Source organism: Halichoerus grypus, chromosome 6 (assembly GCF_964656455.1).
Source record: "Halichoerus grypus chromosome 6, mHalGry1.hap1.1, whole genome shotgun sequence".
NCBI lineage: Eukaryota > Metazoa > Chordata > Mammalia > Carnivora > Phocidae > Halichoerus > Halichoerus grypus.
In genome coordinates this window covers 90,373,969-90,397,241 of record NC_135717.1, presented here as the reverse complement: position 1 = coordinate 90,397,241, position 23,273 = coordinate 90,373,969, and the positions used below count along the sequence as shown (strand labels likewise).

Below are 23,273 nucleotides of genomic sequence, written 5' to 3'. Positions count from 1 at the left end.
AAATAAAAATAGACAGGAAACATGAACAGACATTTCTCCAAAGAACACACACAGATGGCCAACAGACACATGAAAAGATGTTCAACATCACTCATCATAGGGGAAAATGCAAATCAAAACCAGAATGAGACACCACCTCACACCTGTCAGAATGACTAAAATCAAAAACAGTAAAAATAACGTGTGTTGGGGAGGATGTGGAGAAAGAGGAACCTTGTGCACTGTGGTGGGAATGCAAACTGGTACAGCCACTTGGAAAACAGTATGGAGGTTCCTCAAAAAAGTAAAAATAGAATTACTATATGATCCAGTAATTTCTCTCCTGGGTACTTACCCAAAGAATGTAGAAACTCTAACTTGAAAAGATATATGCACCCCTATGTTTACTGCAGCATTATTTACAATAGTCAAATTATGGAAGCACCTCAAGTGTCCATCAATAGATTAATGAATAAAGATGATGTGGTATATATACATACAATGGAATATTATTCAACCATAAAAAAGAGTGAAATCTTGCCATCTTCAACAACATGGATGGAGTTAGAGAGTATAACCTATGGTCAATAAATATATATATATATATATTTATATATATACATACATACACACACACATACTCACACATATGGTCAATAAAAATAATATTTTAAAAGGGAGGAGAGGGGCGCCTGGGTGGCTCAGTCGTTAAGCGTCTGCCTTCGGCTCAGGTCATGATCCCAGAGTCCTGGGATCGAGTCCCACATCGGGCTCCCTGCTCAGCGGGAAGCCTACTTCTCCCTCTCCCACTCCCCCTGCTCATGTTCCCTCTCTCGCTGTGTCCCTCTCTGTCAAATAAATAAATAAATAAATAAATAAAAGGGAGGAAGGGGAAGCATTTTATAATTAATCAAGACAATACCAGCAGGCTTACAACAAAAGGGTGTGGAGAATATGATTACATTTCTCTTGTTCTCTCAAAGGACTAGCTGACCAAAAAACTCAGGTGTGAGAGTTTGAGCCCAAGATTAAAACCAAAGAGCCAACCTCTCCTTAGTGTTTATAAACTACTGGATATTTACAAATTCCTTTATCACTCTAATAATTCCCCCAAGAGATTTGCTGCCAGGGACATATCCAACATTAAGGGTCACTGATTGCCTCCCAATAATTCTCTAGTTCCATTCTGCTACTTCATTTTCCCTCTATTTCAGCAATGTCCTTAGAAACCATTATATTCCTAAATGAGGCAGCTCTTCCTTTCTTACAGACCATCAGGACTTACATTCGAGACTTAACATATGGACTTACACCATGACTGAAATATCACTGTATTCCAGATGCTTTGCTTTATAAGGATAAGAGAGAGTATCGCAGAAGCAAGAAGACAAAAAGTTCTTTACAGGTTTGTTTGGTTTTTTTTAAGATTTTATTTACTTATTTGAGAGAGAGAGCATGAGCAGGGGCAGGAGGGGCAGAGGGAGAGGGAGAAGCAGACTCCCCACTGAGCAGGGAGCCAGACTTGGGGCTCGATCCCAGGACCCCGGGATCATCATGACCTGAGCCAAAGGCAGACGCTTAACCAACTGAGCCACCCAGGTGCCCCTTTACAGTTTCTTTTACTGTCTAACTGGCCTATCCTTCACCTTTATGAAATGAACTTACTCTGTCCACCCAAATCAAGTATTAGTTATTCACCTCTATCTGTGCCTGTGACTTTTTCAGGCAAAGCAAGTTAGGGATCTACATGGGTTTCATACATCCTTGTCAAATTTGAAACACACACACACATACACACACACACACACTCACACACACACATTTACATACCAAACACTGCTGTGAATTAATCCTTAAACTGACAATACCCTTCGAAACTGTCACCTAAAAATCACTTCTTCCATGCTTTTCAGTCAAATTAACATCTTAAATAAAATTGCTAATAGACAAAATTTCCCATATCACAAGATATTTCATTGCCAAGATCTTGGTTTTACTCCTTTACACTCTCATGAAGATACACCATGTCTGGATTTCCAAATACACAGTCTTTCAATTTAATGTACTCCGGGAAAACTTCTGCTGAGAATTTCCCCAAGCCCCTAAATGTGCCTAGTGTTCAGAAAGAATCATTAGACCTCAGAGAAATTCACCAAGAAGCTAGACAACTGTGGCCCCCTGTTGGGTAAAGATACAACTCTCAGTCCTTTGAGAAGATTTGATCAATTATTCCAGGAGCTAAGAGCTGCCAAGAAAATCTATTTTACTCTTTCCTCCCAATGAGAAGTTGATGACAGACTTTCTTAAATTAAAATCTGAAAATGTCCAAAAATGCCCTGTTACTTAATGAGTTCCTACCATAAGGCAACAGAAAAGATTATTCATAAAGCTGCTACCTGTGCCAGATGCTGTGCTAGTCACACAAGTTAAGAGTCTGCAAGGACACTTACGCGCTAAAACAACTCACCCCATCGAAATATTAGAAACATAATCTAAATGCTACAGAACAGAACAAACAATAATAATAAACTCTATTTCAGTTAAATTTAAATGAGTACATTAAGCTCAAGAAAATAAAGAATAAAAAAAAAGAAAAGAAAGAATAAACCTGTTAACGAAACCTAGGATTTATATAAAACCTATTCCTATTTTTCCTGAAACCTATTGCCCCATTTCCACTGCCCAGTACGCAATGTCCTTCTGCTCTCACCATACACTATCTCACCTAAACCTCATTTCAGGAAAAATCTATTATTGGTCATTTGCACTTTATTCATGATTTTAAGGTAATATATGACCTCTCCCAGGAACCTATACTTTTAAGTTTTACCTCTATGGTAAGATATAGTAAACAATGAATGACAAGTTTTATAAAGGATGTTGAATTATTTCCAAAAGTTTGTGAATTTATATTATTCCTGATACTTAACCTTTTGGGCAAATATGTTTTAAATGACCTACTGAGAATCAGTACAATTCTGCTACTAAAATTTGTATATTTGGATTTTGAAACCCATGTCTACTTTTACCAAAAAATATTGCTATTCTCAGTTGAATGGCATATAAGTACTTGTCTATGATTATTTACCTAAAATGGTCATAGAGTGGCACCAAGGAGACTTACTGAATGAACACCTATTCCATAGTCTGTGTACTGATCAATTTCTACAGATGTTGATAACAGAAGAAAAAATTAGAAAAATAAAAGAATATGGGATGAATAAATTCCCATCTGGGCAAAAAAAAAAACAAAAAACCCAGTGATATCTACTTTTTATCACATTTCAGTATGAAGGAAAGCAAATCACTATAAAGGTATTGAGTATATATCTAGTTTCAACCCCCATTACATTCCAGCATATACTGGGGCTCCACTTGCTCCAGACTCTTTGAATCTCTTCCTCATAATCCCATGTTATAGTCTAGTCAACAAATACCCCTGTTCACAATCAGTTCTTTAGCTTTAAGGTCAGAACTTTCCAACATGCCTACACCATCTGTGTAAAGGGAAGGGTAAATTATTCTCATTGTGGCTTACTACGTTCCAGGCACCATGCCAGCTGCTCTACTTGTAATACCTCATTTAATCTTCACAATTATTCTATAACATAGCTTTTATCCACCACCTTATTTTAGGTGTGCAAACTCAAAAATCATAGATGGATGAATCAGGATCTGAATCCCAGGCAGTCTGACTTCAAAGTCCAACTTCCTTTTCCCCCAAAAAGCTCTATTTAATTAAATGGGTAACCATCTCAAGCATAGATTTGTTTGCAGAAAATTTTAATCCGGGTCATCTAGAACTACGGAAGCAAATTCTCAAACTTAAATAAGAGATCATCCTTTGAACTAGGTGAACTAAGTGAACAGCCAAAGTGAAATAAGTTTTGAGAGAAAAAGAAAAATTTAAAAACGAGAAACATTTCTGGTAGAGCTACCACATGTATTAATACAAGCCTTATATCACCTCCTCCGTACCCTTTGATTTGCAGAAAATATCAAATGCTTTCCAGATCCCTACTTACCACCGTCTCATGCTCTCTGGTAATGCCTTTATCTGTGTTCAAAATATATTTAAACACACGCAGAAGGAGCCTGGCATGTAGGTGTACCCCTTAAGCAGCAGGCATCTAACATGTGCTAAAATACCCTGCCTGTAAGCAGACAGGGCTCGAGGTGATATTGTCTTCCAAAACAAACAAACCCCTGCTACATTATGGAGCACAACGATTGCCAACACTGCCTGGGAATATCTGTTCCAAACTGAATCTGAGTGGTATTCACCACCTGCTGGGTGCTGATTCAAAACACCGCTTCCCCCAAGCACCTCATCTCCTTCTGCAATGTCTCCTCAGGAAGTTCTTTCATGGCACAGGTTTTGATAAAGTGGCTGATTTTCCCGGTGCTTTCAGATGCTCTGTGACAAGTCACCAGAAACTTTAAAGCCCCACCACCCTTCCTTTTACAAAGTCATTAGATGTGCCAACTCAGAAGTTAGTCTGAGTGAGCTCTACGATAACAACGTGGCGGCCACGTTCATCTGGAAGCATTCCCCCTGGTGGGGCACCACAGCAACACTGGGATTCCCGCAGCCTGCTCCTTGGTGCTGGGGCAACCTGAAGCAGCTGTGGAAGTCATGTGACTGAGTCAGCCTTCTAGGGAAGCTGGGTCTTGTCCAATTTTCACAGAGAAGGCTACCCCTGTGTGCAGGCTGGATGTAACAGCCACAGATCGAGAAGGCTGAGAGACTTGACTTTAGGTCGACTAGACAAAACACAGAGCAGCCACAAGAGAAAATGGTGGGATTTCAGGTCTAGCAAGAAGGCTCCCCATCACCCAATATTCCCTACGGGTAAATATTCCAAATTACACAATTAAAGTATCATTCCTTGGTACTTAATCTAGCATTCCCAGGAAAAGGCAGCTCTTGATGTCATCAATCTCTCAGACATGAGTGGGAAGTGAATTTTCTGTTCTCCCAGAGAGTGTTTAAACAAGGGGAAGGGTACCCTGAAAGTAGACACCTCAGAGGTGCAGAAAGTGTGCAACAAGAGGTTGGTGCACCCAGAGGCAAAATTTCCCCTGCCTCACAAGGAGTATCCCTGATACCAGCTGACTCTCAACTACTCAGAGATTGATGATCCAAACAGGTTGATCTAGGCCCCTGGCCTTTTCCCGTTCTCATTGCTTGCCCATGGCATGTCCAGCATGTATATATACAGAGCTGAATTTTAATCATTTTTGTTTTAAAATCCCCCTAAGAGGAAGAATGAACAGGAAATTTAAAAATTATTAATTAAAATAACATTTGGAGGGGCGCCTGGGTGGCTCAGTCAGTTAAGGGTCTGCCTTCGGCTCAGGTCACGATCCCAGGGTCCTGGGATTGAGTCCCACATCGGGCTCCCTGCTCAGCTGGGAGCCTGCTTCTCCCTCTCCCTCTGCCTGCCACTCCCCCTGCTTGTGCACTCTCTCTCTCTCTGTCAAATAAATAAAATCTTTAAAAAAAATAAAAAATAAAAAAATAAAATAAAATAACATTTGGAGATTATCTATAGAATATCCTATCTCCCTTCATTTCAGGTTTCAAGTTAAGACAGGTCATGAGCAAGTGGTCATATGTGGAATGTGAGGTGATATCAACAACAAAAAATATAAGTAAAAAAACTTTTTTTTTTTTTAAATAATATAGAAGCAGTGTGGTTCTCAGGGTAGACGCAGTCTCTTCAGTCACAGAGACCAGGGCTGAATTCCAAGTCACCACTCTCTTGCTAGATGTATGACCACAAGATGCTTTACCTCTCAAAATTCAGCCCCCGGATTTGTAAAACCAGGATGAAACCTGACTACATTAAATTGTTGGGAAGAGTAAAGCACAGGCTACTCCATGTACTTAGCACAATGCCTTGCATATTTTAAGTATTCGATAAATATTAACTTTTATCATATTTATATTATCTTCACGAAGACAAGATCATCTCCCTTTCAAAATCTTTTAAGTAAACCAATTTTAATTTTGTTAGCATGATAACAATCAAGTAGTTGTGTAACAACAGGATGTTTTTCTAGAGACTCATATCAAAGTAGTAGGGGCAAAATGGCATGATGTCATTTTGAGTTTACTTTAAGTTACTACAGCAAAAAAGGAGGGCTAGTGAAGCAAGGGTGGCAAAATTGATTTCTGTTGAAACCGGGGGACAGGTATATGAGTTCATTACACTAATCTCTCCACTTCTGTGAATGTTTGAAAACCTTCATAATTAAAAGGTTAAAAAAGAATCAATTGGTCCATCAGTATATAATAAGAATCCTCCAGGAGCCCAATATAGAACTGGTGACATGAGATAACAGTTAACCACTGCTTAAAAAGAAAAAGCAGGGAGGCATCAACTTTACCTTTCTGGCATGTTGCCAAGAATCAAAGAACAAGGAAAGGAAAGGGCTTTGATCTGTGAATAGGGATTTCACAGCATCCACAGATGGTGCTTATGCACAGGACTCATCAGGAGAGCCCAGCAGCATTTCTCAGACAGGGTTCCTCATCTGAACTAGAGAATAAAACAATGATTTGAATGACTATTTTCTCATTCCTCCCAAAGGAGAACTAGTACCCTTCTGGATGCATCAGAGAGAAGTTAATTTGTGATATATAATGGATGCCTTAGGGCAGTAAGGCTTAATTCTTATGCAGAACCCCAACTGCCGAAGGCTGCTAGAACCTCCACACAGAACCCTCTTGCTCTATTTCTAGTAACCTTGATGCTCTTGTCTCAAGCATATTAGAAACAACAAACAAATCAGAAGGTAGGAATCTCTAGAGCAGAGGAGTGAACACAGGAGAGAAATTTAAAAGTTTATTAAAAATGCACTCAGTGAACCAAAAAAACAGAGCAGCCTGGCCACCTAATTAGAGGGAAGTAGCTCTAAAAGCCTCAGGAGTCCATTTATGCCTTTCATACTAGAAGTTAATATTTACTGAGTATTTACAATATTGAGAACTCACAAGGAGTTACAGGCTTGTAACGATGATCCTCCAAGTCCCCCAAAACTCTTAAAATTCTACTCAGTGTACTCTTCCTGAGACAGGAACTAAACTTTCAGAGTTCTACTGCTCCATGGGATGATACCAGGGAATTTTTATTTCCTTCTTTATATTTATGAATTTTCAAAACCTTCTATAATGACTGTGTATTACCTCTGTAAGTAGACCAAAACATTTTTTAAAGATACTTAATTTTATGAAAATTTCATCCCAGGTGACATAAGTTTTAAACATTTTAAATCATTTCACAGTGATCCATTCTCCAAAGTTCACAGATAGATATGTATCTTATATAGTAGTTATTGTCCTTGGTGTTAAGGAAAATGTGATCAAAATGGTGAGAAGAAAACTTGTAGAGAAAAAAAATCAAAATAATTGTTAACAGACTTCTATCAAACAAGAGGAGTAAGTTTTCATGAAAGGGGGGCGGGGATCAGACCTGACCTCAAAGGGCAGAGGTGGGTAGAGGTAGTAGGAACAGGCCAAATGACCCAGGATCCTCAAAGAAAGAAAAAGCAGAAGTGTTGGAATTTGCACACAAGGCAATAAAAAGCCACTCTGTAAGTTCCTAGAAAAGGCGACAATGTTTCTTCATTCATTCCATTTAATAAACACGGATAAATTACTTACATCATGAAAAGTACTGTTCTAAGTGCAAGGAGGGATACAGAGGCCTAACAAACACAAGTCCTACCCTCAAGTGGCTTATTAATAAAGTATCATTATAACTTATAATCACAAGATGGAAATCAGTAGGTATCAGAAGAGAAGGCAGAGGACCTCAGCAGATGAGTGATGAACAGTCCAGCAGAGGAGACAAAGAGTCTTCACAGAGGAGATAAAATAATGTAAGCAGTGGGGCGCCAGGGTGGCTCAGTCGTTGAGCGTCTGCCTTCGGCTCAGGTCATGATTCCAAGGTCCTGGGATCGAGCCCCGCATCGGGCTCCCTGCTCAGCGGGAGGCCTGCTTTTCCCTCTCTCACTCCCCCTGCTTGTGTTCCCTCTCTCGCTGTCTCTCTCTCTGTCAAATAAATAAATAAAATCTTTAAAAATAAAAAAATAAATAAATAAATAATGTAAGCAGTATTTTAGGAAGATTACTGGAATAATGGCTACCATCTATTAGTCACTCATCAAGTTAAGGGTGATCCAACTGTATTTCTCATTGAATACTGACACTAACTCTGCCACGTAGGCATTCGGTCCGTTTTACAGATGAGGAAACTGACACTCAGAGATGAAATCACTTGTCCAAGATCACGCAGGACACGTCAGGGCTAAGATTCAAACACAAGTCTCTAGGATTCCAAACCCAATTTACTTCTAGAATGCTATACATACAATCAGTAGAGTGAGAAACACATTTACTAATTCAACTACTTGACATACAATCTTAACAGAATTTAACAGACATTTCTATTCCCAGTCTTGTGAGAATTTCTCCCTGGCTAAAGCCATTCACCACTTCCTGCCAGCACTATTTGGCTGTCCCCACTAACTCAAGTATTTCCTTTGACTAAAGACAGTGGTTATGTTAATTTGATTAAGTAGGGGTAGATACTTCTCATGAAATGGAAGTACATCTTAAAGAAACCGAATAACCAAAATAGCAAATCTGAGAAGATAAATATAATTTGTTCTGTGTGAACAAACAATAAGAAAAAGTTTAGCCGAATATAGATTTTCCTGGGGCAGGCAGATAAGACAGACCAGAGGTGGAGAAATCAGCTACGAGGCCACCATTGTGATTTAGGTGTGTCATAGAACAAGCCAAGCACAGGAATAAAAGAAAAGAGAAAAGGGTGAATCCACAAGATATTTTTTATGGACGATACAGTAAGACTATAATCAATACTCTGCCATGCAGAGGAATAAATACAAAATAAAAGGCTCTGCCTACATAAAGATTTATGAAGTCAAGATGCACACTCATGAAACATCTAGAGAGAAAGAAAATATATAGTTATGTATTCAATCATGTTCAATCATCAGAGAAAGGGGGTGGGAGGAATGTAAATCACTGGAATGTTCCAATCACTGGAACTTAGAGCCTCAAAAGCCAGAGAGGACTGTGATTGCCAGGGGGGGAATAAAAACGTATGAATTCCAAGCACAGGGAACATCACACACCTAGAGTTCCACAGAAGAGTAATTCTAAGTAATGATCAGAAGACTCGAAGAAGTTCACAACTGAAAGGATTCTCAGAGATCATGTGTCTGCTTTTTTGTTTAATTTTTTATTTTTTTATTTTTTTTTTTTTTTTTATTTTTTTTTTTAAAGATTTTTTATTTATTTATTTGAGAGAGAGAGAATGAGAGAGAGCAAGCACATGAGAGGGGGGAGGGTCAGAGGGAGAAGCAGACTCCCTGCCGAGCAGAGAGCCCGATGCGGGACTCGATCCAGGGACTCCAGGATCATGACCTGAGCCGAAGGCAGTCGCTTAACCAACTGAGCCACCCAGGCGCCCTAATTTTTTAAATAGACTTCATTTTTTAGGGAAGTTTTAGGTTCACAGCAAAACTGAGCAGAAGGTACAGAGATTTCCCATCTCTCTTTGCCCCCATACATGCACAGCCTCCTCCCGTTATCAACATCCCCCACTAGAGAAGAACATTTGTTACAACCGATGAACCTCCATCATATAAACCAGTACACTGAAGTCCCCTGCCCAAGGTCACAGGGCCAGATGCAGAGGTAGGACCAAAATGCTGAAGTCCCAATCCTATATTCTTCCCAAATAAACCACAACGCATTCAGTGAAGCTTACATGGCCAAGTACGTATTCCCATCATTCATCCCATAGGATACCAAATTTCAACTTGGTCTGTACAAGTAACCACTGTCACGTACCAAAACAACTTTCTTTTGGGAGTAGAGAGAACTCTGCTTTTCTCTGGGACATCATCAGCATTGTTAGCATCGATGCCTATTGTCTAGACTCTACATGCGAATCACTATGTCCCACACAGTCTCTATATTATGTAATTACTAAAGGAATACCACAACCAATCAAACACAGTATCCATCTACAGATTGAAACTCATTTTTTTTTTCTTCCTGGAGCCAGATCTATGGAGGTGTTTTCACTCATAGAGGTCCGTATCAGATCTTTGCCTATATGAAGAGATTTCCCACAGTATTTTAAACTGATTATCTAAAGGTTAACAATCCAATGTTGACTGGTTCATCATTTGAAACAGGGCAGCTGCATATGCTGATGACCAGCAAGGTCTGCTCCGTGTACAGCAGTGCGCTTCCCCAGTGATATTTTAGTTTGATTAAGGGAAGTTTCTCGAGGGCAGGGCCTCCTAACTTCTATTGCTCTTGTGTCTTTCACAAAGACATGGAAAGTACAGAGTATACGGTAGGTACCCTCTCCATATATATCCCTGCTGAATAAAAGAATCTGAATTATAATAATGATTGTATCCTGAAGAGTCAAAAGTTGAAAAAATAAAAAGGAAAATAGGGGCATCTGGGTAGTCGGTTAAGCATCCGAATCTTGATCTCGGCTCAGGTCTTGATCTCAGCGTCGTGAGCTCAAGCCCAGCAAGGGGCTCCATACTGGGCATGGAGCTTACGTTAAAAGAAAAAAGGAAAACAAACTCTGCTTATAAAGAAGACGACTAAGATATGTTTCTTGTTTCTTCCTTGGAAAACTATCAGAAGCAATGAAGCTTCTCCCTATATACTAAAGAGAAAAAATACCTCCCTCAACACATCAAAACAGAGCTTGAGCTACTTTGCCAAATACAAATATAATGAGAATTGTCACAACCTACCGTCCCACTGAATTCACAATACAAACTTAATAATCTCCAAGGAAACATCAATATGTTCTTTTTTTTTTTCCACCAGGAAATTAACTAAATCACTCTTTCTGGTAGATCATCTTGCATCTTCAGGTAATGAGAAATCTTTAGGGTCTGTCCGCTCCAGTGCCTGAGACCATGGAGAAGATACACTCATGTCAATTTCCAAAATCACCATGAAGAGCACTTCTATTTCCCATTAGTCACCGGCATTATTTGAATAAAATATGCTCCTTTTCAGAAACAATGCACTTTTCAGTTAGATGCAACTACTTAACTGCCTAACCACCCCCCCGATTTTTCCAAGATGCCTTCATGCTCATTTCTTCACTTCCTGCAATCAAAAAATAAAAGGCTAATTTCTTCTTAAATTTGCCTACAGAAATGTTGCTAACCAAATATAAAAAATATGATAAAGTAATTAAACATAAAGGTGACAGAGGATTTGTCAAAAATGATATACAGTAATTGAAGATTCTCTGAATCTCTAATTAATCTGGATGACTCTACAATTTCCTGAAGGGTTCTGAATCTGAAGTGTTCAAAGGAACTGTCTGGGGAGCTTGTGAAAATGCAGATTCCTGGGCTCCTCCCCCTGCTATGGATAGTTAAAGCTATTGAGGGGCTCAAAAACGTTCATTCAAGGAACTCAACACCTGAGATGAGGGGTCTGCATACCTTAAGTATGCCGGACACCGAGTTTAGTGTCAAATGTTAAATCTGAATGAAATTTCACACACACACACACACACACACACACACACTCTCCTACCTGTGGCCATGGGGGCAGGAGTGTGTCCACTAGGTGTTCAACTGAAAAGCTTATCCAAATCTGGATTACAAGAATAGTGAATTCGGATATTCTTACCAGACTCTAAAGACCACAATCTTGACATCATTAACCACATTCCAAAAGAACCAAAGCACCAGTTAAGTGGCACTCTTTTAGGAAGTAATTACCAGAAGGTACTCTTATCTCAGACTTTGCTTTAGGGGAGGAAGACCTGACTATACAAAGAGAGTCAGAAGTTGCAGCCCGTGTCTCAACATTTTAAAAATTCTGTATAGCTTGCTGGAGCTGAGATGAAACATTTATCCCTCTCTTGCAAGCACTTTGGTTTCCAGGGGACCGACTTACAGCTGAGGCAGGCTGACGAGAGGTACATCCGTTAGAAACACACACAACACACACCAAAGTTAACTGAGAAATTTCAAAGTGCCTTTTTATGCCTTTAACTCAAAGACGAACACATTTCAAGGTGACCCAATCCTCAAGTGACACACAGTGTTTTAAAAGGGCCAGAGCTCTCCACTTAAACAATTTCTAGTGACATGTTTAAATCGCATCCTCTAAGGCTCCATCTGCTGTCCTATTTACTAGTCTTTCTTTCTTGGCAGAGGCATCCCACTTTAAGTGGGATAGCTTGAAGTCCGTCTTCCTAACAATTAAAATCTATGGGGCTTAGATGCTTAAAAAAATGTTTTTAACTTAGGAGGCACCATGAAGGACTTTCAATTATTTAATTATACGACCAACCCCAATTATTACTTTATAGTTTTTTTTCTATTTATCAGAACAGTATCAGAATAATAAAAGACAGCCTCATCACTCACGCTCATAAGTAGAAGACTTATAAGGTAAAAATCAAAGCGTTCATAAAAGGATGCCCAATTTAAAATCTGAAAATGTACATAATCGTTATATTGACTGTGTATTTCATACACAAAATACGAAGGATTGTTTTCTTTCTTCACTAAAATATTACTCTTAGCCATTGTAAGAGAATGAGAAGATTACACTAGAAACCTAAAATTGGGCTCCTATGGTTAACGAAACATGCCCACACTGGTTTTACTCAGTCCCTTTGCAGAAACTACTCCGTGTCAAAAATATCCTTTACCAAAAAACCTCCCCTGAACTGTCTATGAATTCCTCCGTATCTCTGCAATCTGACTACTCCTCTGTAATGATTTACAGGACTATCTCCCTTGGGAGCTCCGGGGAGAGCAGAGAACAGGTAATGCTTACTTTGATACCCCAGCCATCACTATCAACATCCAGAAACAAGTGCCAGGAACAGCAGGCACTCCACACAGTTTGTTTTTAAAAAACTGTAGAAATTTATAATATATAAAAATAAATTCTAAAAGTTTATTCTGCCCCCCCTTTCCCTTTCCCTTCCTGACCATTGTTTGGGGAGGGCAGAGGAGGGGAGAGCATAAGCAAGGTTTTCATTATAGAGAGAGATATAGATAGATGATAATTAGATGAATATAGAAGTAAGTGTGTGTGTGTATGGGATGGGCAGTACATACATTCTCTAGCTCTGCCAAGTGGGAGGCTTGGGAACAGAGACACTCCATTTACCATGAGCATACCAACCGCCCATATCTTGGCTTCTAAATACCATTATCCACCAAAAGAAACACTCCTTGGAGAAATGGCTGGCTCTGGTGCTGGGGCAGAGAAAGTATAAAATAAGCCTGGAATAACCTGTGAAGCCGGAAAATGAGGAAGTACTTAAAAGTAATGGTCAGGTCAAAAAGAGAGAGAAGCCAGGCTGAAGGGGCTCCCATTAGCAAAATCTGGAACAATCTGAATATTAAATAATAATAGTAACAATTACGACCCATTGGGAAGATAAGAAACCTCAAATACATACTAATATAAATAAGCAAATATAAATAAATTGGAAGTTTGCGGAGGAACAGGGTATTTAAATAGTTTCAAAGTACCACCCCATGGATGGATGTTTATAGTGATGGCTGGGGTCATCACCCAGGATGCCTGGGTGGCTCAGCAGGTTAAGCGTCCAACTCTTGATCTCAGCTCAGTCCTTGATCTCAGGGACATGAGTTCAAGCCTTGTGTTGGGCTCCATGCCCAAAAAAAAAAAAAAGGTACCACCCCCACAAAATACATATTAATTACAAAGGTTAAAAACGAGCTTTACTGTGGGAAGGCTAGCAGATACCACCTTAACCAAGTGATCAAAATGAACATCATCCATAATGAGACAAATCAAAATCGTGTACTTACCTAAAAGGATGCAAAAAGAACAACACAGCCTCTTTTCTGATATTCCTATCAAAGATGCATAACCTACATCTAACCACGAAAAAACAATGCAGACAGAAACTGAGGAAAATTCTACCAAGTAACTGGCCTGTAGACTGCAAAAGCATGAAGATCCTGCAAGTCAGTGAAAGGCTGAGTAATTACTCCATACTGAAGAAGACTAAAGAGACATGACAAAGGCAACATATGATTCTGAGCTGGATTTTTTTTTAATAAAGCACATTATTTGAAAAACTGACTACACTTGAATGAAATTCATGGACTGGATGGTAATAATCCATCAATGTTAATGTTCTCATTTTAATGGCTGCAATGCTGTTGTAGCTATTGAGAAAAATATCCTCAAGGAAATACTCAAATATCCAGAGGTAGTGACACATCATGTCAATCAGCCATTTTCCTCAAATGGTTCAGAGAAAAAAAATCAACTATACTTATGACTTTCCTAAAAGTTTGAGGCTAAAAGTTAAAGGTTAAAAGAAAAAAGTGTAGCAAAAAAATAAAAATTTTGTTATTCTGATTTATAATCTATATTTAATGGGAGGATAATAAATGCATCATTACCAACATCATAATTACATAAAAATAATTACTTTCATATTATCTTTCTTCCCTAGCACCTAGAATATTGTGCACACGTACGTTAAGTGTATACGCGTGTGCATGCACATGTACACACACACACACACACACACACACACACACACACAGAGCTATGGTACAAAGAACTTTCAACCAGAAGTTCTGGATTTGAATCATGACCTCAACTCTTACTAACTATGAAACATTAAACAAGTTACTTATGCTCTCAATGCTTTAGTTTTCTCATCTATAAGATAATTAGTATCTTTCCACAAAGGATTACTAGGAGAATTAAGAGAGAAAATGTTTGCAAAATTACCCTTTTAAAACTAAAAAATATATACATATGTTAAGTATTAAGGAGAAAAAATATTGGATTCAGATACAAAATTTACACTAACTTAAAATATTGCACAAATCAATTTTAATGTTAAAAAAAAATCTCAACTCCACTTGGGCCATTCCCTACAGAAATCTATAAATCTTTAAATTCTATTCTTACCTAACTTGAACTATAGCCAAATTTTCATATGCCACCTAATAAAGAATTTGCTACCCTACAATTTGTTTTGTTTTTAAGCAGGGATTGACTTTTGTAACTCAAAGACAAACTTTAACAACCTTCTGTCTAACTAACTAACTAAATAAATAAATGGAATTCTTGAAGAGTGATTTATGTCATTTCTCCCCTGAAATCTATAGATTCCTTAAACTGTTTGCCTTGTTCACAACTAAAGAGATTTCAGTTCTCAGGAAATTAGAGGTCTCAGACTTAGAAATCCAAAAAAACAAAATGGACAAAAAAGTCATCTCAAATCAACAAAATTATTACAAATTTTCAGTACTTATTTTTTTAAAGATTTTATTGATTTGAGAGAGAGAGAGAGAGCAAGTGAGCACAAGCAGGGGGAGTGGCAGAGGGAGAGGGAGAAGCAGACTCCCCACTGAGCAGGGAGCCAGATGTGGGGCTCGATCCCAGGAACCTGGGATCATGCCCTGAGCCAAAGGCAGACACTTAACTGACCAAGCCATCCAGGTGCCCCAAATTTTCAGTATTTATTTTCTTTCTTTTTTTTTTTAATCTTAAGATGACATCAAGAGACAGGATTGGTTCTTAAACCCAGCAAGCCAAGGTCAGCCCAAAGACTGAAACATGAGAACTGGGGTTTTATAAACATACAAAGAGATAAGAAAAAGAAATTAAAAAACCTAAAACCCCTTTACTCTGATCACTTGGCAATCACTCCCAGGTCTCACCCATGATGCTCTGAGGCACATCAGCACATCTACATTAAGAATTCCCAGGAGCACCTGGGTGGCTCAGTTGGTTAAGCATCCAACTCTTGGTTTTGGCTCAGGCCATGATCCCATGGGTCGTGGGATCGAGCCCCACCTTGGGCTCCATGCTCAGTTGGGAATCTGCTTGAGATTCTCTTCCTCTGCCCCTTCTACTGCTCTCTCTCTCATTCTCTCTCTCAAGATAAATAAATCTTAAAAAAAAAAAAAAAGTTCCCAGAGGAAGGCTGGTTTTTACATGTCATCCCAGAAAATGTCTTATTCAGTGACACGTAAACCTACTCTCCTAATATGCCAAAGATTGGATATTTCCATTCTCTCTCAAGATAAACTTCATCTTCTCTAAAACAAATTGCAATGGTTAAGATGTGGATTATGAAAAAAAAAAAAGATGTGGATTAAGGGGGAGGTGGGCAGCACCTGGCTGGCTCAGTTGTATAGCACTCGAGTCTTCATCTCAGGGTCATGAGTTCAAGTCCCACAATGGGCATAGAGTTTACTTTAAAAAAGGAAAAAAACGAAGAAGAAAGAAAAAGGTAAAAAAAAAAGAAAAAGATGTGGATTATGGTAAGAAAACAAAAAGCTCTCACAAAGACACAGACAAAACCTAAGAGAGTCACCAGCTACTGACTTCCCTTCTCTCGTATTACAGATTGAATGCCCCCAATTAGCACCCAGAGACAATATGTGGTGGTTAAGCAAGCAGCGTCAGCACCAAACCACCTACGTTTGAATTCTGGCTCTGCCACATTAGCTCTGCCACAGCTCTGCCTAACTGGTTTTTGGCAAGTTACTTAAAACTCTTCTGTACCTCAGTTTGCACATCTGTAAAAAGGGCATCATAATAGAATCTTCACAGGGCTGTGGTGAAGAGTAACTGAGATAACGCAGAAAGTATTTAACACAGGACCTGGCACATAGCTACAGCTCTATGTTAACCACTATCTTTGTACCTAGAATTATTCTCAAGCATCCTGTGCTTGGCCTAACTTTAAGATTTAAAATTGCATTCCAAATATATTTTTTAAATTGTTTAAATATAACTTTGCAGTGGAAAAATCACTATTACCAAAATCTACATTCTACATCAAAGTTATGCCTTAGCAGGAGGGGCAAAAAGGAACTCCCTACATTCTTGGTTCTTATCTGAGTTCTTCAAGGGAAAAATAAAAGTTATAATGTAAGAAGGCAGAACACTTGGTTATCACAATCCATTTATGGTACAGTTTAGGCACATCTATCTAATTTCTTAAAAAGACAAAAATAAATGAAAAATAACTGCTTATCACATTTGCAATTATTTTAATTGTAGCTCTGGCGTGATGCCCAGCTCCTGCATCAGACCTAGGTCTGTAAAAGCAGGAACTATCCTTGCCCATCTTGTATCCAAGGTAATACTACCCAGTGCACAAATGGTACTCAATAACTACTTTTTGAATGAATAAATGTGCTTTGTAAAATACAAAATCCCATCACGGTTCTTGGTTTGGCAACTAGCCAAAGCTAATCTCCTTTATCTGTGTTTTAAACAAATAAGCTACCCTTTCTGTTTGTTCTGACCTGCACTATAGAAAGTGCCTCCACAGAGTAAAATAATCTTCATATTCCTCAGTAATCATGGTCCCTGATTATTCCAACTGAGGATATATGCCTAAAACCATCTCTTGTTAATGCAATACAGGAAAGCCATAGAACTGTTCCTATCCCTCCAAATTAAAAATCAGCTTTCAATTACTTTTTTTCCTATTGTTTTTCAGATATCTTTGAAATTTTTCTTTCTGCACACAAGAGCTTACAGATATACAGAGTAGGGAGGTCCTTAGAAGTCACCTAAGACAACAGCCCTATTTTCCAGATGCCTCCAAAGAAAATCACATTTGAAAGGAAGCCCCATAGTCAACATCCTTCATAAGCCTCTTGAGACAAAAGTAACAAATCTAAACTTTAATAATATTCAGAAAAGGGGGAGGTGTACATCCACCAGAACCTGCCTACACAGAAAGGCCTACGTGGATGCCCCAGTTCTCCCAAGCAAGGAGTAGTTCTAAATTAATTTGTTCATTCAACAGACATGTTTGAGGGCCTCTGGTGTGGTGGACACTATTCTAGGTGCCTGAGATACATCACTGAACAAAAAGAAAGATCACTGCCTGTGCTGTACCTACATTTTAGGCAAAACTTTGGAGGCATCTAGGAGAATAAAGAGAATAACATTTTAATAGAATATGTAGGGCCAGAAGCGTTCCATAGCACCATGGAGATCATTAAGCTAGTGGTTCTCAAACCTGGGTGTGCTGAGAACCACCCAGAGGACTAATCAATACTCAGAAGGCCCAAACCCACCCCAGAGCTTCCGATTCATTAAGATCTCAACAGGGCCTGAGAATTTGCATTTCTAATATGCTCTCATACAATGTCAATGGTGCTAGTCCAGGAAGCAAACTTTGACAACCACTGACTTGGCCAGAACCCTAGGCTACTCAAAACCAGGCCCAGATTTAGGGTTTTTTTTTTTCCCCTTCTGACTCCAAACTGACAAGCTTTTATCCACTTAAGGCAAACACTGCCCAATGAAAAGGTTTTTTAGCTTTGAGTTGGAGAAAATCAGAAATGAACGTTTTAAGTATAAAATACCTTAAGCAGACAGCACTGATCACTAAACACGGACATAAAAATTAACATTAGAGGATTTGTTCTTTCTTTCACATATCTAAATGCCATGATAAAAGAATGTTTTCCCTAAAGGGTTTTATCATGAGGGTGAGGTTCAGTCTCAAATGAGCCTATTTATTAAAAAAGTCTATTAACTAGAAGTATATACACTAAAATATAAATAAGTGATTGGATTATTAATAATTTTAGTTTTTTTGTGCTAATTGTATTTTCTAAAATTTTTACAATGAACATGAATTCCTTTTGTAATAAAGGAATACAAGTTAATTTATTTTAAAAAAGAAGTGACAGTGTTTATTCAAAAAGACTTTTAATTAGAAAACTATAAAAGGCATCAGTTAATATACCACATAAATTAATACTGAATGATTTTTTTTTTCCTAGTACATAAATAATTCAAATAACTTATTTTACATTTTAGGCTAAACCTCTGCCTGGATTAATGATTAATACCAGTGAAGGAAAAAAAAATCCTTGAAATGTATCTGATTTTATTTAAACAAAGAGAATAAAACAAAACTATGATCCTTTAAATAGCTGCATAAAAATCAAATTTACTATTATTCTACATAGCAACTGTCTTTTGTCTTGACTGTTACTTTTCAACAAATGTATGGATGTGACGCTAATTCTTGCAAATAAAGAAAGCAAAATGTCATGTGTCAATTACACCAATTAAAAAAAGAAAGTAAAAATGGCTTTAATTGCATTTCTTGAAAAATAAATAAATAAACGTCTAAGTTTTGGAAAAATAATCGTTAAATCCTCGATGTGTACAGAGTTAGAGAGCCATATCCCTGAGGATACCAAGGTAAGACCTACACCATCCCTGTACTCCATCCACCATCTTTCTGGATCTCCTAGTCTAGGGAAATACTCCTTTATTACTAAAGTCCACATTTCAGGGATGCAACTAGAGTTTAAAACATAATATGCTAAAGGGCAATGACTAAAGGAGAATCAATTTGGTGAAGAAATCAAGTGTCTTTATAGAGACAGACGCTTACCATTTAACAGAAGTCCTGAACTACCTCTTAAAGTCTAGCCTATTTCATTAGAATAATCACTTTTAAAGGAAAAAAAAAAAAAGTGCCTGTATGTGTTATATAGAATCATAGCTAATTTTCTGAAAATCAGGCCTTAAAATCAGAATTCTGTATCATACTACTATTAATTAACTTACTAGGTACCCACAAAGTACCAAACACTTTAAATCCTCTCATTTGATCTCCAAACCGCCCTATGAAGTATAATCATTTTACAGATTAAGAAATTTAAGCACAGAGGGGCGCCTGGGTGGCTCAGTCGTTAAGCGTCTGCCTTCGGCTCAGGTCATGATCCCAGAGTCCTGGGATCGAGCCCCACATCAGGCTCCCTGCTCTGCGGGAAGCCTGCTTCTCCCTCTCCCACTCCCCCTGCTTGTGTTCCCTCTCTGGCTGTCTTTCTCTCTGTGAAATAAATAAAACCTTTAAAAAAAAAAAAAAAAAAAAAAAAAAAACCTTAAAAAAAAAAAAAAAAGAAAAAGAAATTTAAGCACGGAGTGATCAAGTAATTTGCCCAAAGTCACACAGCTAAATTGAAGATCCAGGATACAGATATCCAAGCTATAATACTTAAACTGAGATCCTTAACCTTTGGCTCTGATTATGGTTCTGCTTACGTTTGAATTACAAATTTTTTACATTTTAGGAAATCAAAACTAAATTTTTCTTCCCAGTCATATTTGATAATATCTGTAAGATGAAAAATTATGAAATAATTCAGGCACTTTCACAAACCTCTGTACTTCTAAAATCATACACAATTTACAATAAATTATACAGTACAAAGGTCTGACAACTTTTCCACCAGCATGGCCGTTTTAGGGATACAGCAGTGGTAAAATTATCTACGGAAATCCCGCATTAAATCGCACAGGGGTTCCATTGAGTGGGTAAGGAAGGTTTTTATCTTGTTTTATTTGGGTTGTTTTTGTTTGTTTTGGGGGCTTGAGGGTTTGTTTTTTTGTTTTTTGGGCTTGGGTTTTGGTTTGGTTTTTTGGTTTGGTTTGTTTTTTGCAACCAGGGAGCTAGAAGGTGAACAAATTAAGCTGGAAAATGAAAAAGTCGAATCCTTTCCCATGTCTTCCGTTCACCACATAAGGCCTGGGTGCCAATGTGCACGAGTTCCTAAGTCTGGGTGGACCGGCCTTTGCTCAGGGTGGGTGCGGACGGATCCGCCGCCGCCGCCTCCCGTCCTGGCGAGCACCCCCGGCGGCCGACGCCAAAGCACCAGGCGAGGCGAGTCTAGCGAGCGGCAGAGGGCGGGGGCGCGCGAGGCGATGGAGACGGGCGGGGACGACCCGCGGGGCCCTTACCCAGCTCCGTGCCCCGGTTGCGCGCGGACATGGTGGGGCAGCTGCAGCAGTCGCCAGCTCCTCAACGCCGAGCTCCCCTCTGCCCTGCCCTTCCTGCTTCCCGCCCGCCCCGCGGCGTCGCCGCGCTCGCCCCGCCCCTCTCCCTCTGGGGGCGGGGCCGCGGATCGCGGTCCGGTGGTCTGACTCCCGCCCGCTGCCCTGCGGTGAAATCCTGCCGCCCCTCTCCTGCCCTCTTCCCCCAGGTGCGGGACTCGAGTTCTGGCTCCCGAAATAATGCTACCAAAACCCGTTTTAAAATGTTTGAATTGCCAAATGCACTGAATAAAGACGTTTGGAAACTTTTCACTGTAAGATTAAGTAACGAGAGGGGGATGGATCCCTGCCAGTTACTGACCAAGCGCAGAGCTCTGCAGCCCCATACCTGAAGGGCAGCGGTGATCCCCTCGCCGTGTAAGGGCGGCCAGCGAGCAAATAGGGCTCAGAGCACTCTGTCACTCTAACCTAGACCTCATGAAGTGAAGCCGCTCCGTTGCCTGGGGAGGGGGGGGCCGGGAGGGGAGGGGGCTCTAGGAGTGAGAAGTCCGGTTTCTCAGCATAGCACTGACAGTAATTAAGTGGGACACTGGGCACATCAATTGCCTTTCTAAGCTTCATTTTCCTCATCTCTAAGAAATGACCTTGACAATTTCTTGGAGCCCTAAACTTTGAATCTGTGATACTAACATTTTTTCAGCCTAACTCTTCTGTAACAGGGTTAAAATTGTCCAGAGTCACTCAACATAGACTACTAGTCAACTCATCTCTACTCACAGAGGTAGGGAGAAAGAAAACTCAGTTGTGGCTTGTCCACCATGAGCCAGTCACTGTGCGAGGTGCTTTTATTTTATTTTTTTGTTAAAGATTTTATTTGTTTGAGAGAGCGCGCGCATGAGAGTGTGAGCAGGAGCAGGGAGGAGAGGCAGAGGGAGAGAGAGAGAAGACTCCCTGCTGAGCAGGGAGCCCCATGTGGGGCCTGATCCCAGGACCCTGAGATCATGACCCGAGCCAAAGGCAGACACTTAACCAACTGAGCCACCCAGGCGCCCCGCTAGGTGCTTTTTTTTTTTTTTTAAAGATTTTATTTATTTATTTGACAGAGAGAGAGAGACAGTGAGAGAGGGAACACAAGCAGGGGGAGTGGGAGAGGGAGAAGCAGACTTCCCGCGGAGCAGGGACCCGATACGAGGCTCCATCCCAGGACCCCGGGATCATGACCTGAGCTGAAGGCAGACGCTTAACGACTGAGCCACCCAGGCGCCCCCCTCTAGGTGCTTTTAGATGTATAATAGCATTTCAGTCTCAGAACAATCCTGCCAAGTACGTATTACATCTCCATTGCTATACCTGCAGACACCAAGGTTCTGAATAAAGAGGCATCCTGGTATAGTGGAAACTGAGTAGGTTCGGAAAGGTTCAAACCCCTTAAAATACCAGCAATTCCACTTAACAACTAGGTGGTTCCAGGAATGTTACTGTCTACTTGTCTGGAAAATGCAGAGATCAAAATACATATGCCTTGCAAAGCTGTTGAATGTGTGTAAAGCACCAAAGAAAGGTTCCTGCATGTAGCAGATGCTCAACAAATGAAAGCTGTTAATGTTGTCGGGTTCACACAACAATTATGGGGCTAAAAAGGAAAAGTAATCCCAGTCTTACTACCCTACACTGAGCTGCCTCTCTGCTTTGTCAAGACATAGCTATTGCTCAGTATTTTGAATGTGTCCAGATTCTACTCATTCACATGATAGCATTTTTCCTTTATTTTTATTTTAACCCTGAAAAAGCAAAAAACAGGCCCTGGCAGTCCGGAGCCCTTGCAGCTAGACCATGGTGCTCCCAAGTAAAACATCAACAACTTCACAGAACATCAGCATCAGCCAAGGTCACCGTGACCATGATGAATCAACAAAAATAAGACCACGCGTAATCCTGTTTGAACACAGAAAAAAACATGAACATGTCCAAACCACAAAAATGACAAAAAACAGTTCCTATCCTGGCTAATGTAATTAACTGTCACTTCTTTACCCATCAGCTTTAACCTAACCTGGCAATTCTTATTTTAAATAAGAATATTAAGATGCCCTGTCATGAATTATCACCACTTCCTGCCAGCATCCAATCCAGAGTAATGTTCTGCTTCCTTGAACCTTCTCCAAATCATGTAGCATGAGCTCAAATCCTATGTCATTTCTAACACTCTCTGAGACAGCTCACAGTGCCACATGGTGAGTGTTCTTCCTTATTCCAATAAATCAATAAACCCAGATTTATCCAACTACAGGTGTGTTCCTGTGGTCAGCTAGAAAGCCCTGACATCCCTAAGAGATACAAAGACAATAAATGGAATTTTGTTTTTAGGGGCAGATACAATTCTAAGCCAGATTCTAAGCCATTTGTTATACAACCACATATAATG

General features: G+C 39.6%; 1 protein-coding gene across 1 annotated transcript in view; it reads right to left on the bottom strand.

Annotated features, from left to right (window-relative positions):
• DERA (deoxyribose-phosphate aldolase) overlaps window positions 1–20,931 on the bottom strand; it is a 120,311-nt gene extending 99,380 nt beyond the window's left edge. The window contains exon 1 of the mRNA XM_078075663.1: window positions 20,816–20,931. Within this exon, the coding sequence (XP_077931789.1) occupies window positions 20,816–20,846 (31 nt within the window). The 5' untranslated portion in view covers window positions 20,847–20,931. The remainder of the gene's footprint in view (window positions 1–20,815) is intronic.
• Between the last annotated feature and the right edge of the window lie 2,342 nt (window positions 20,932–23,273).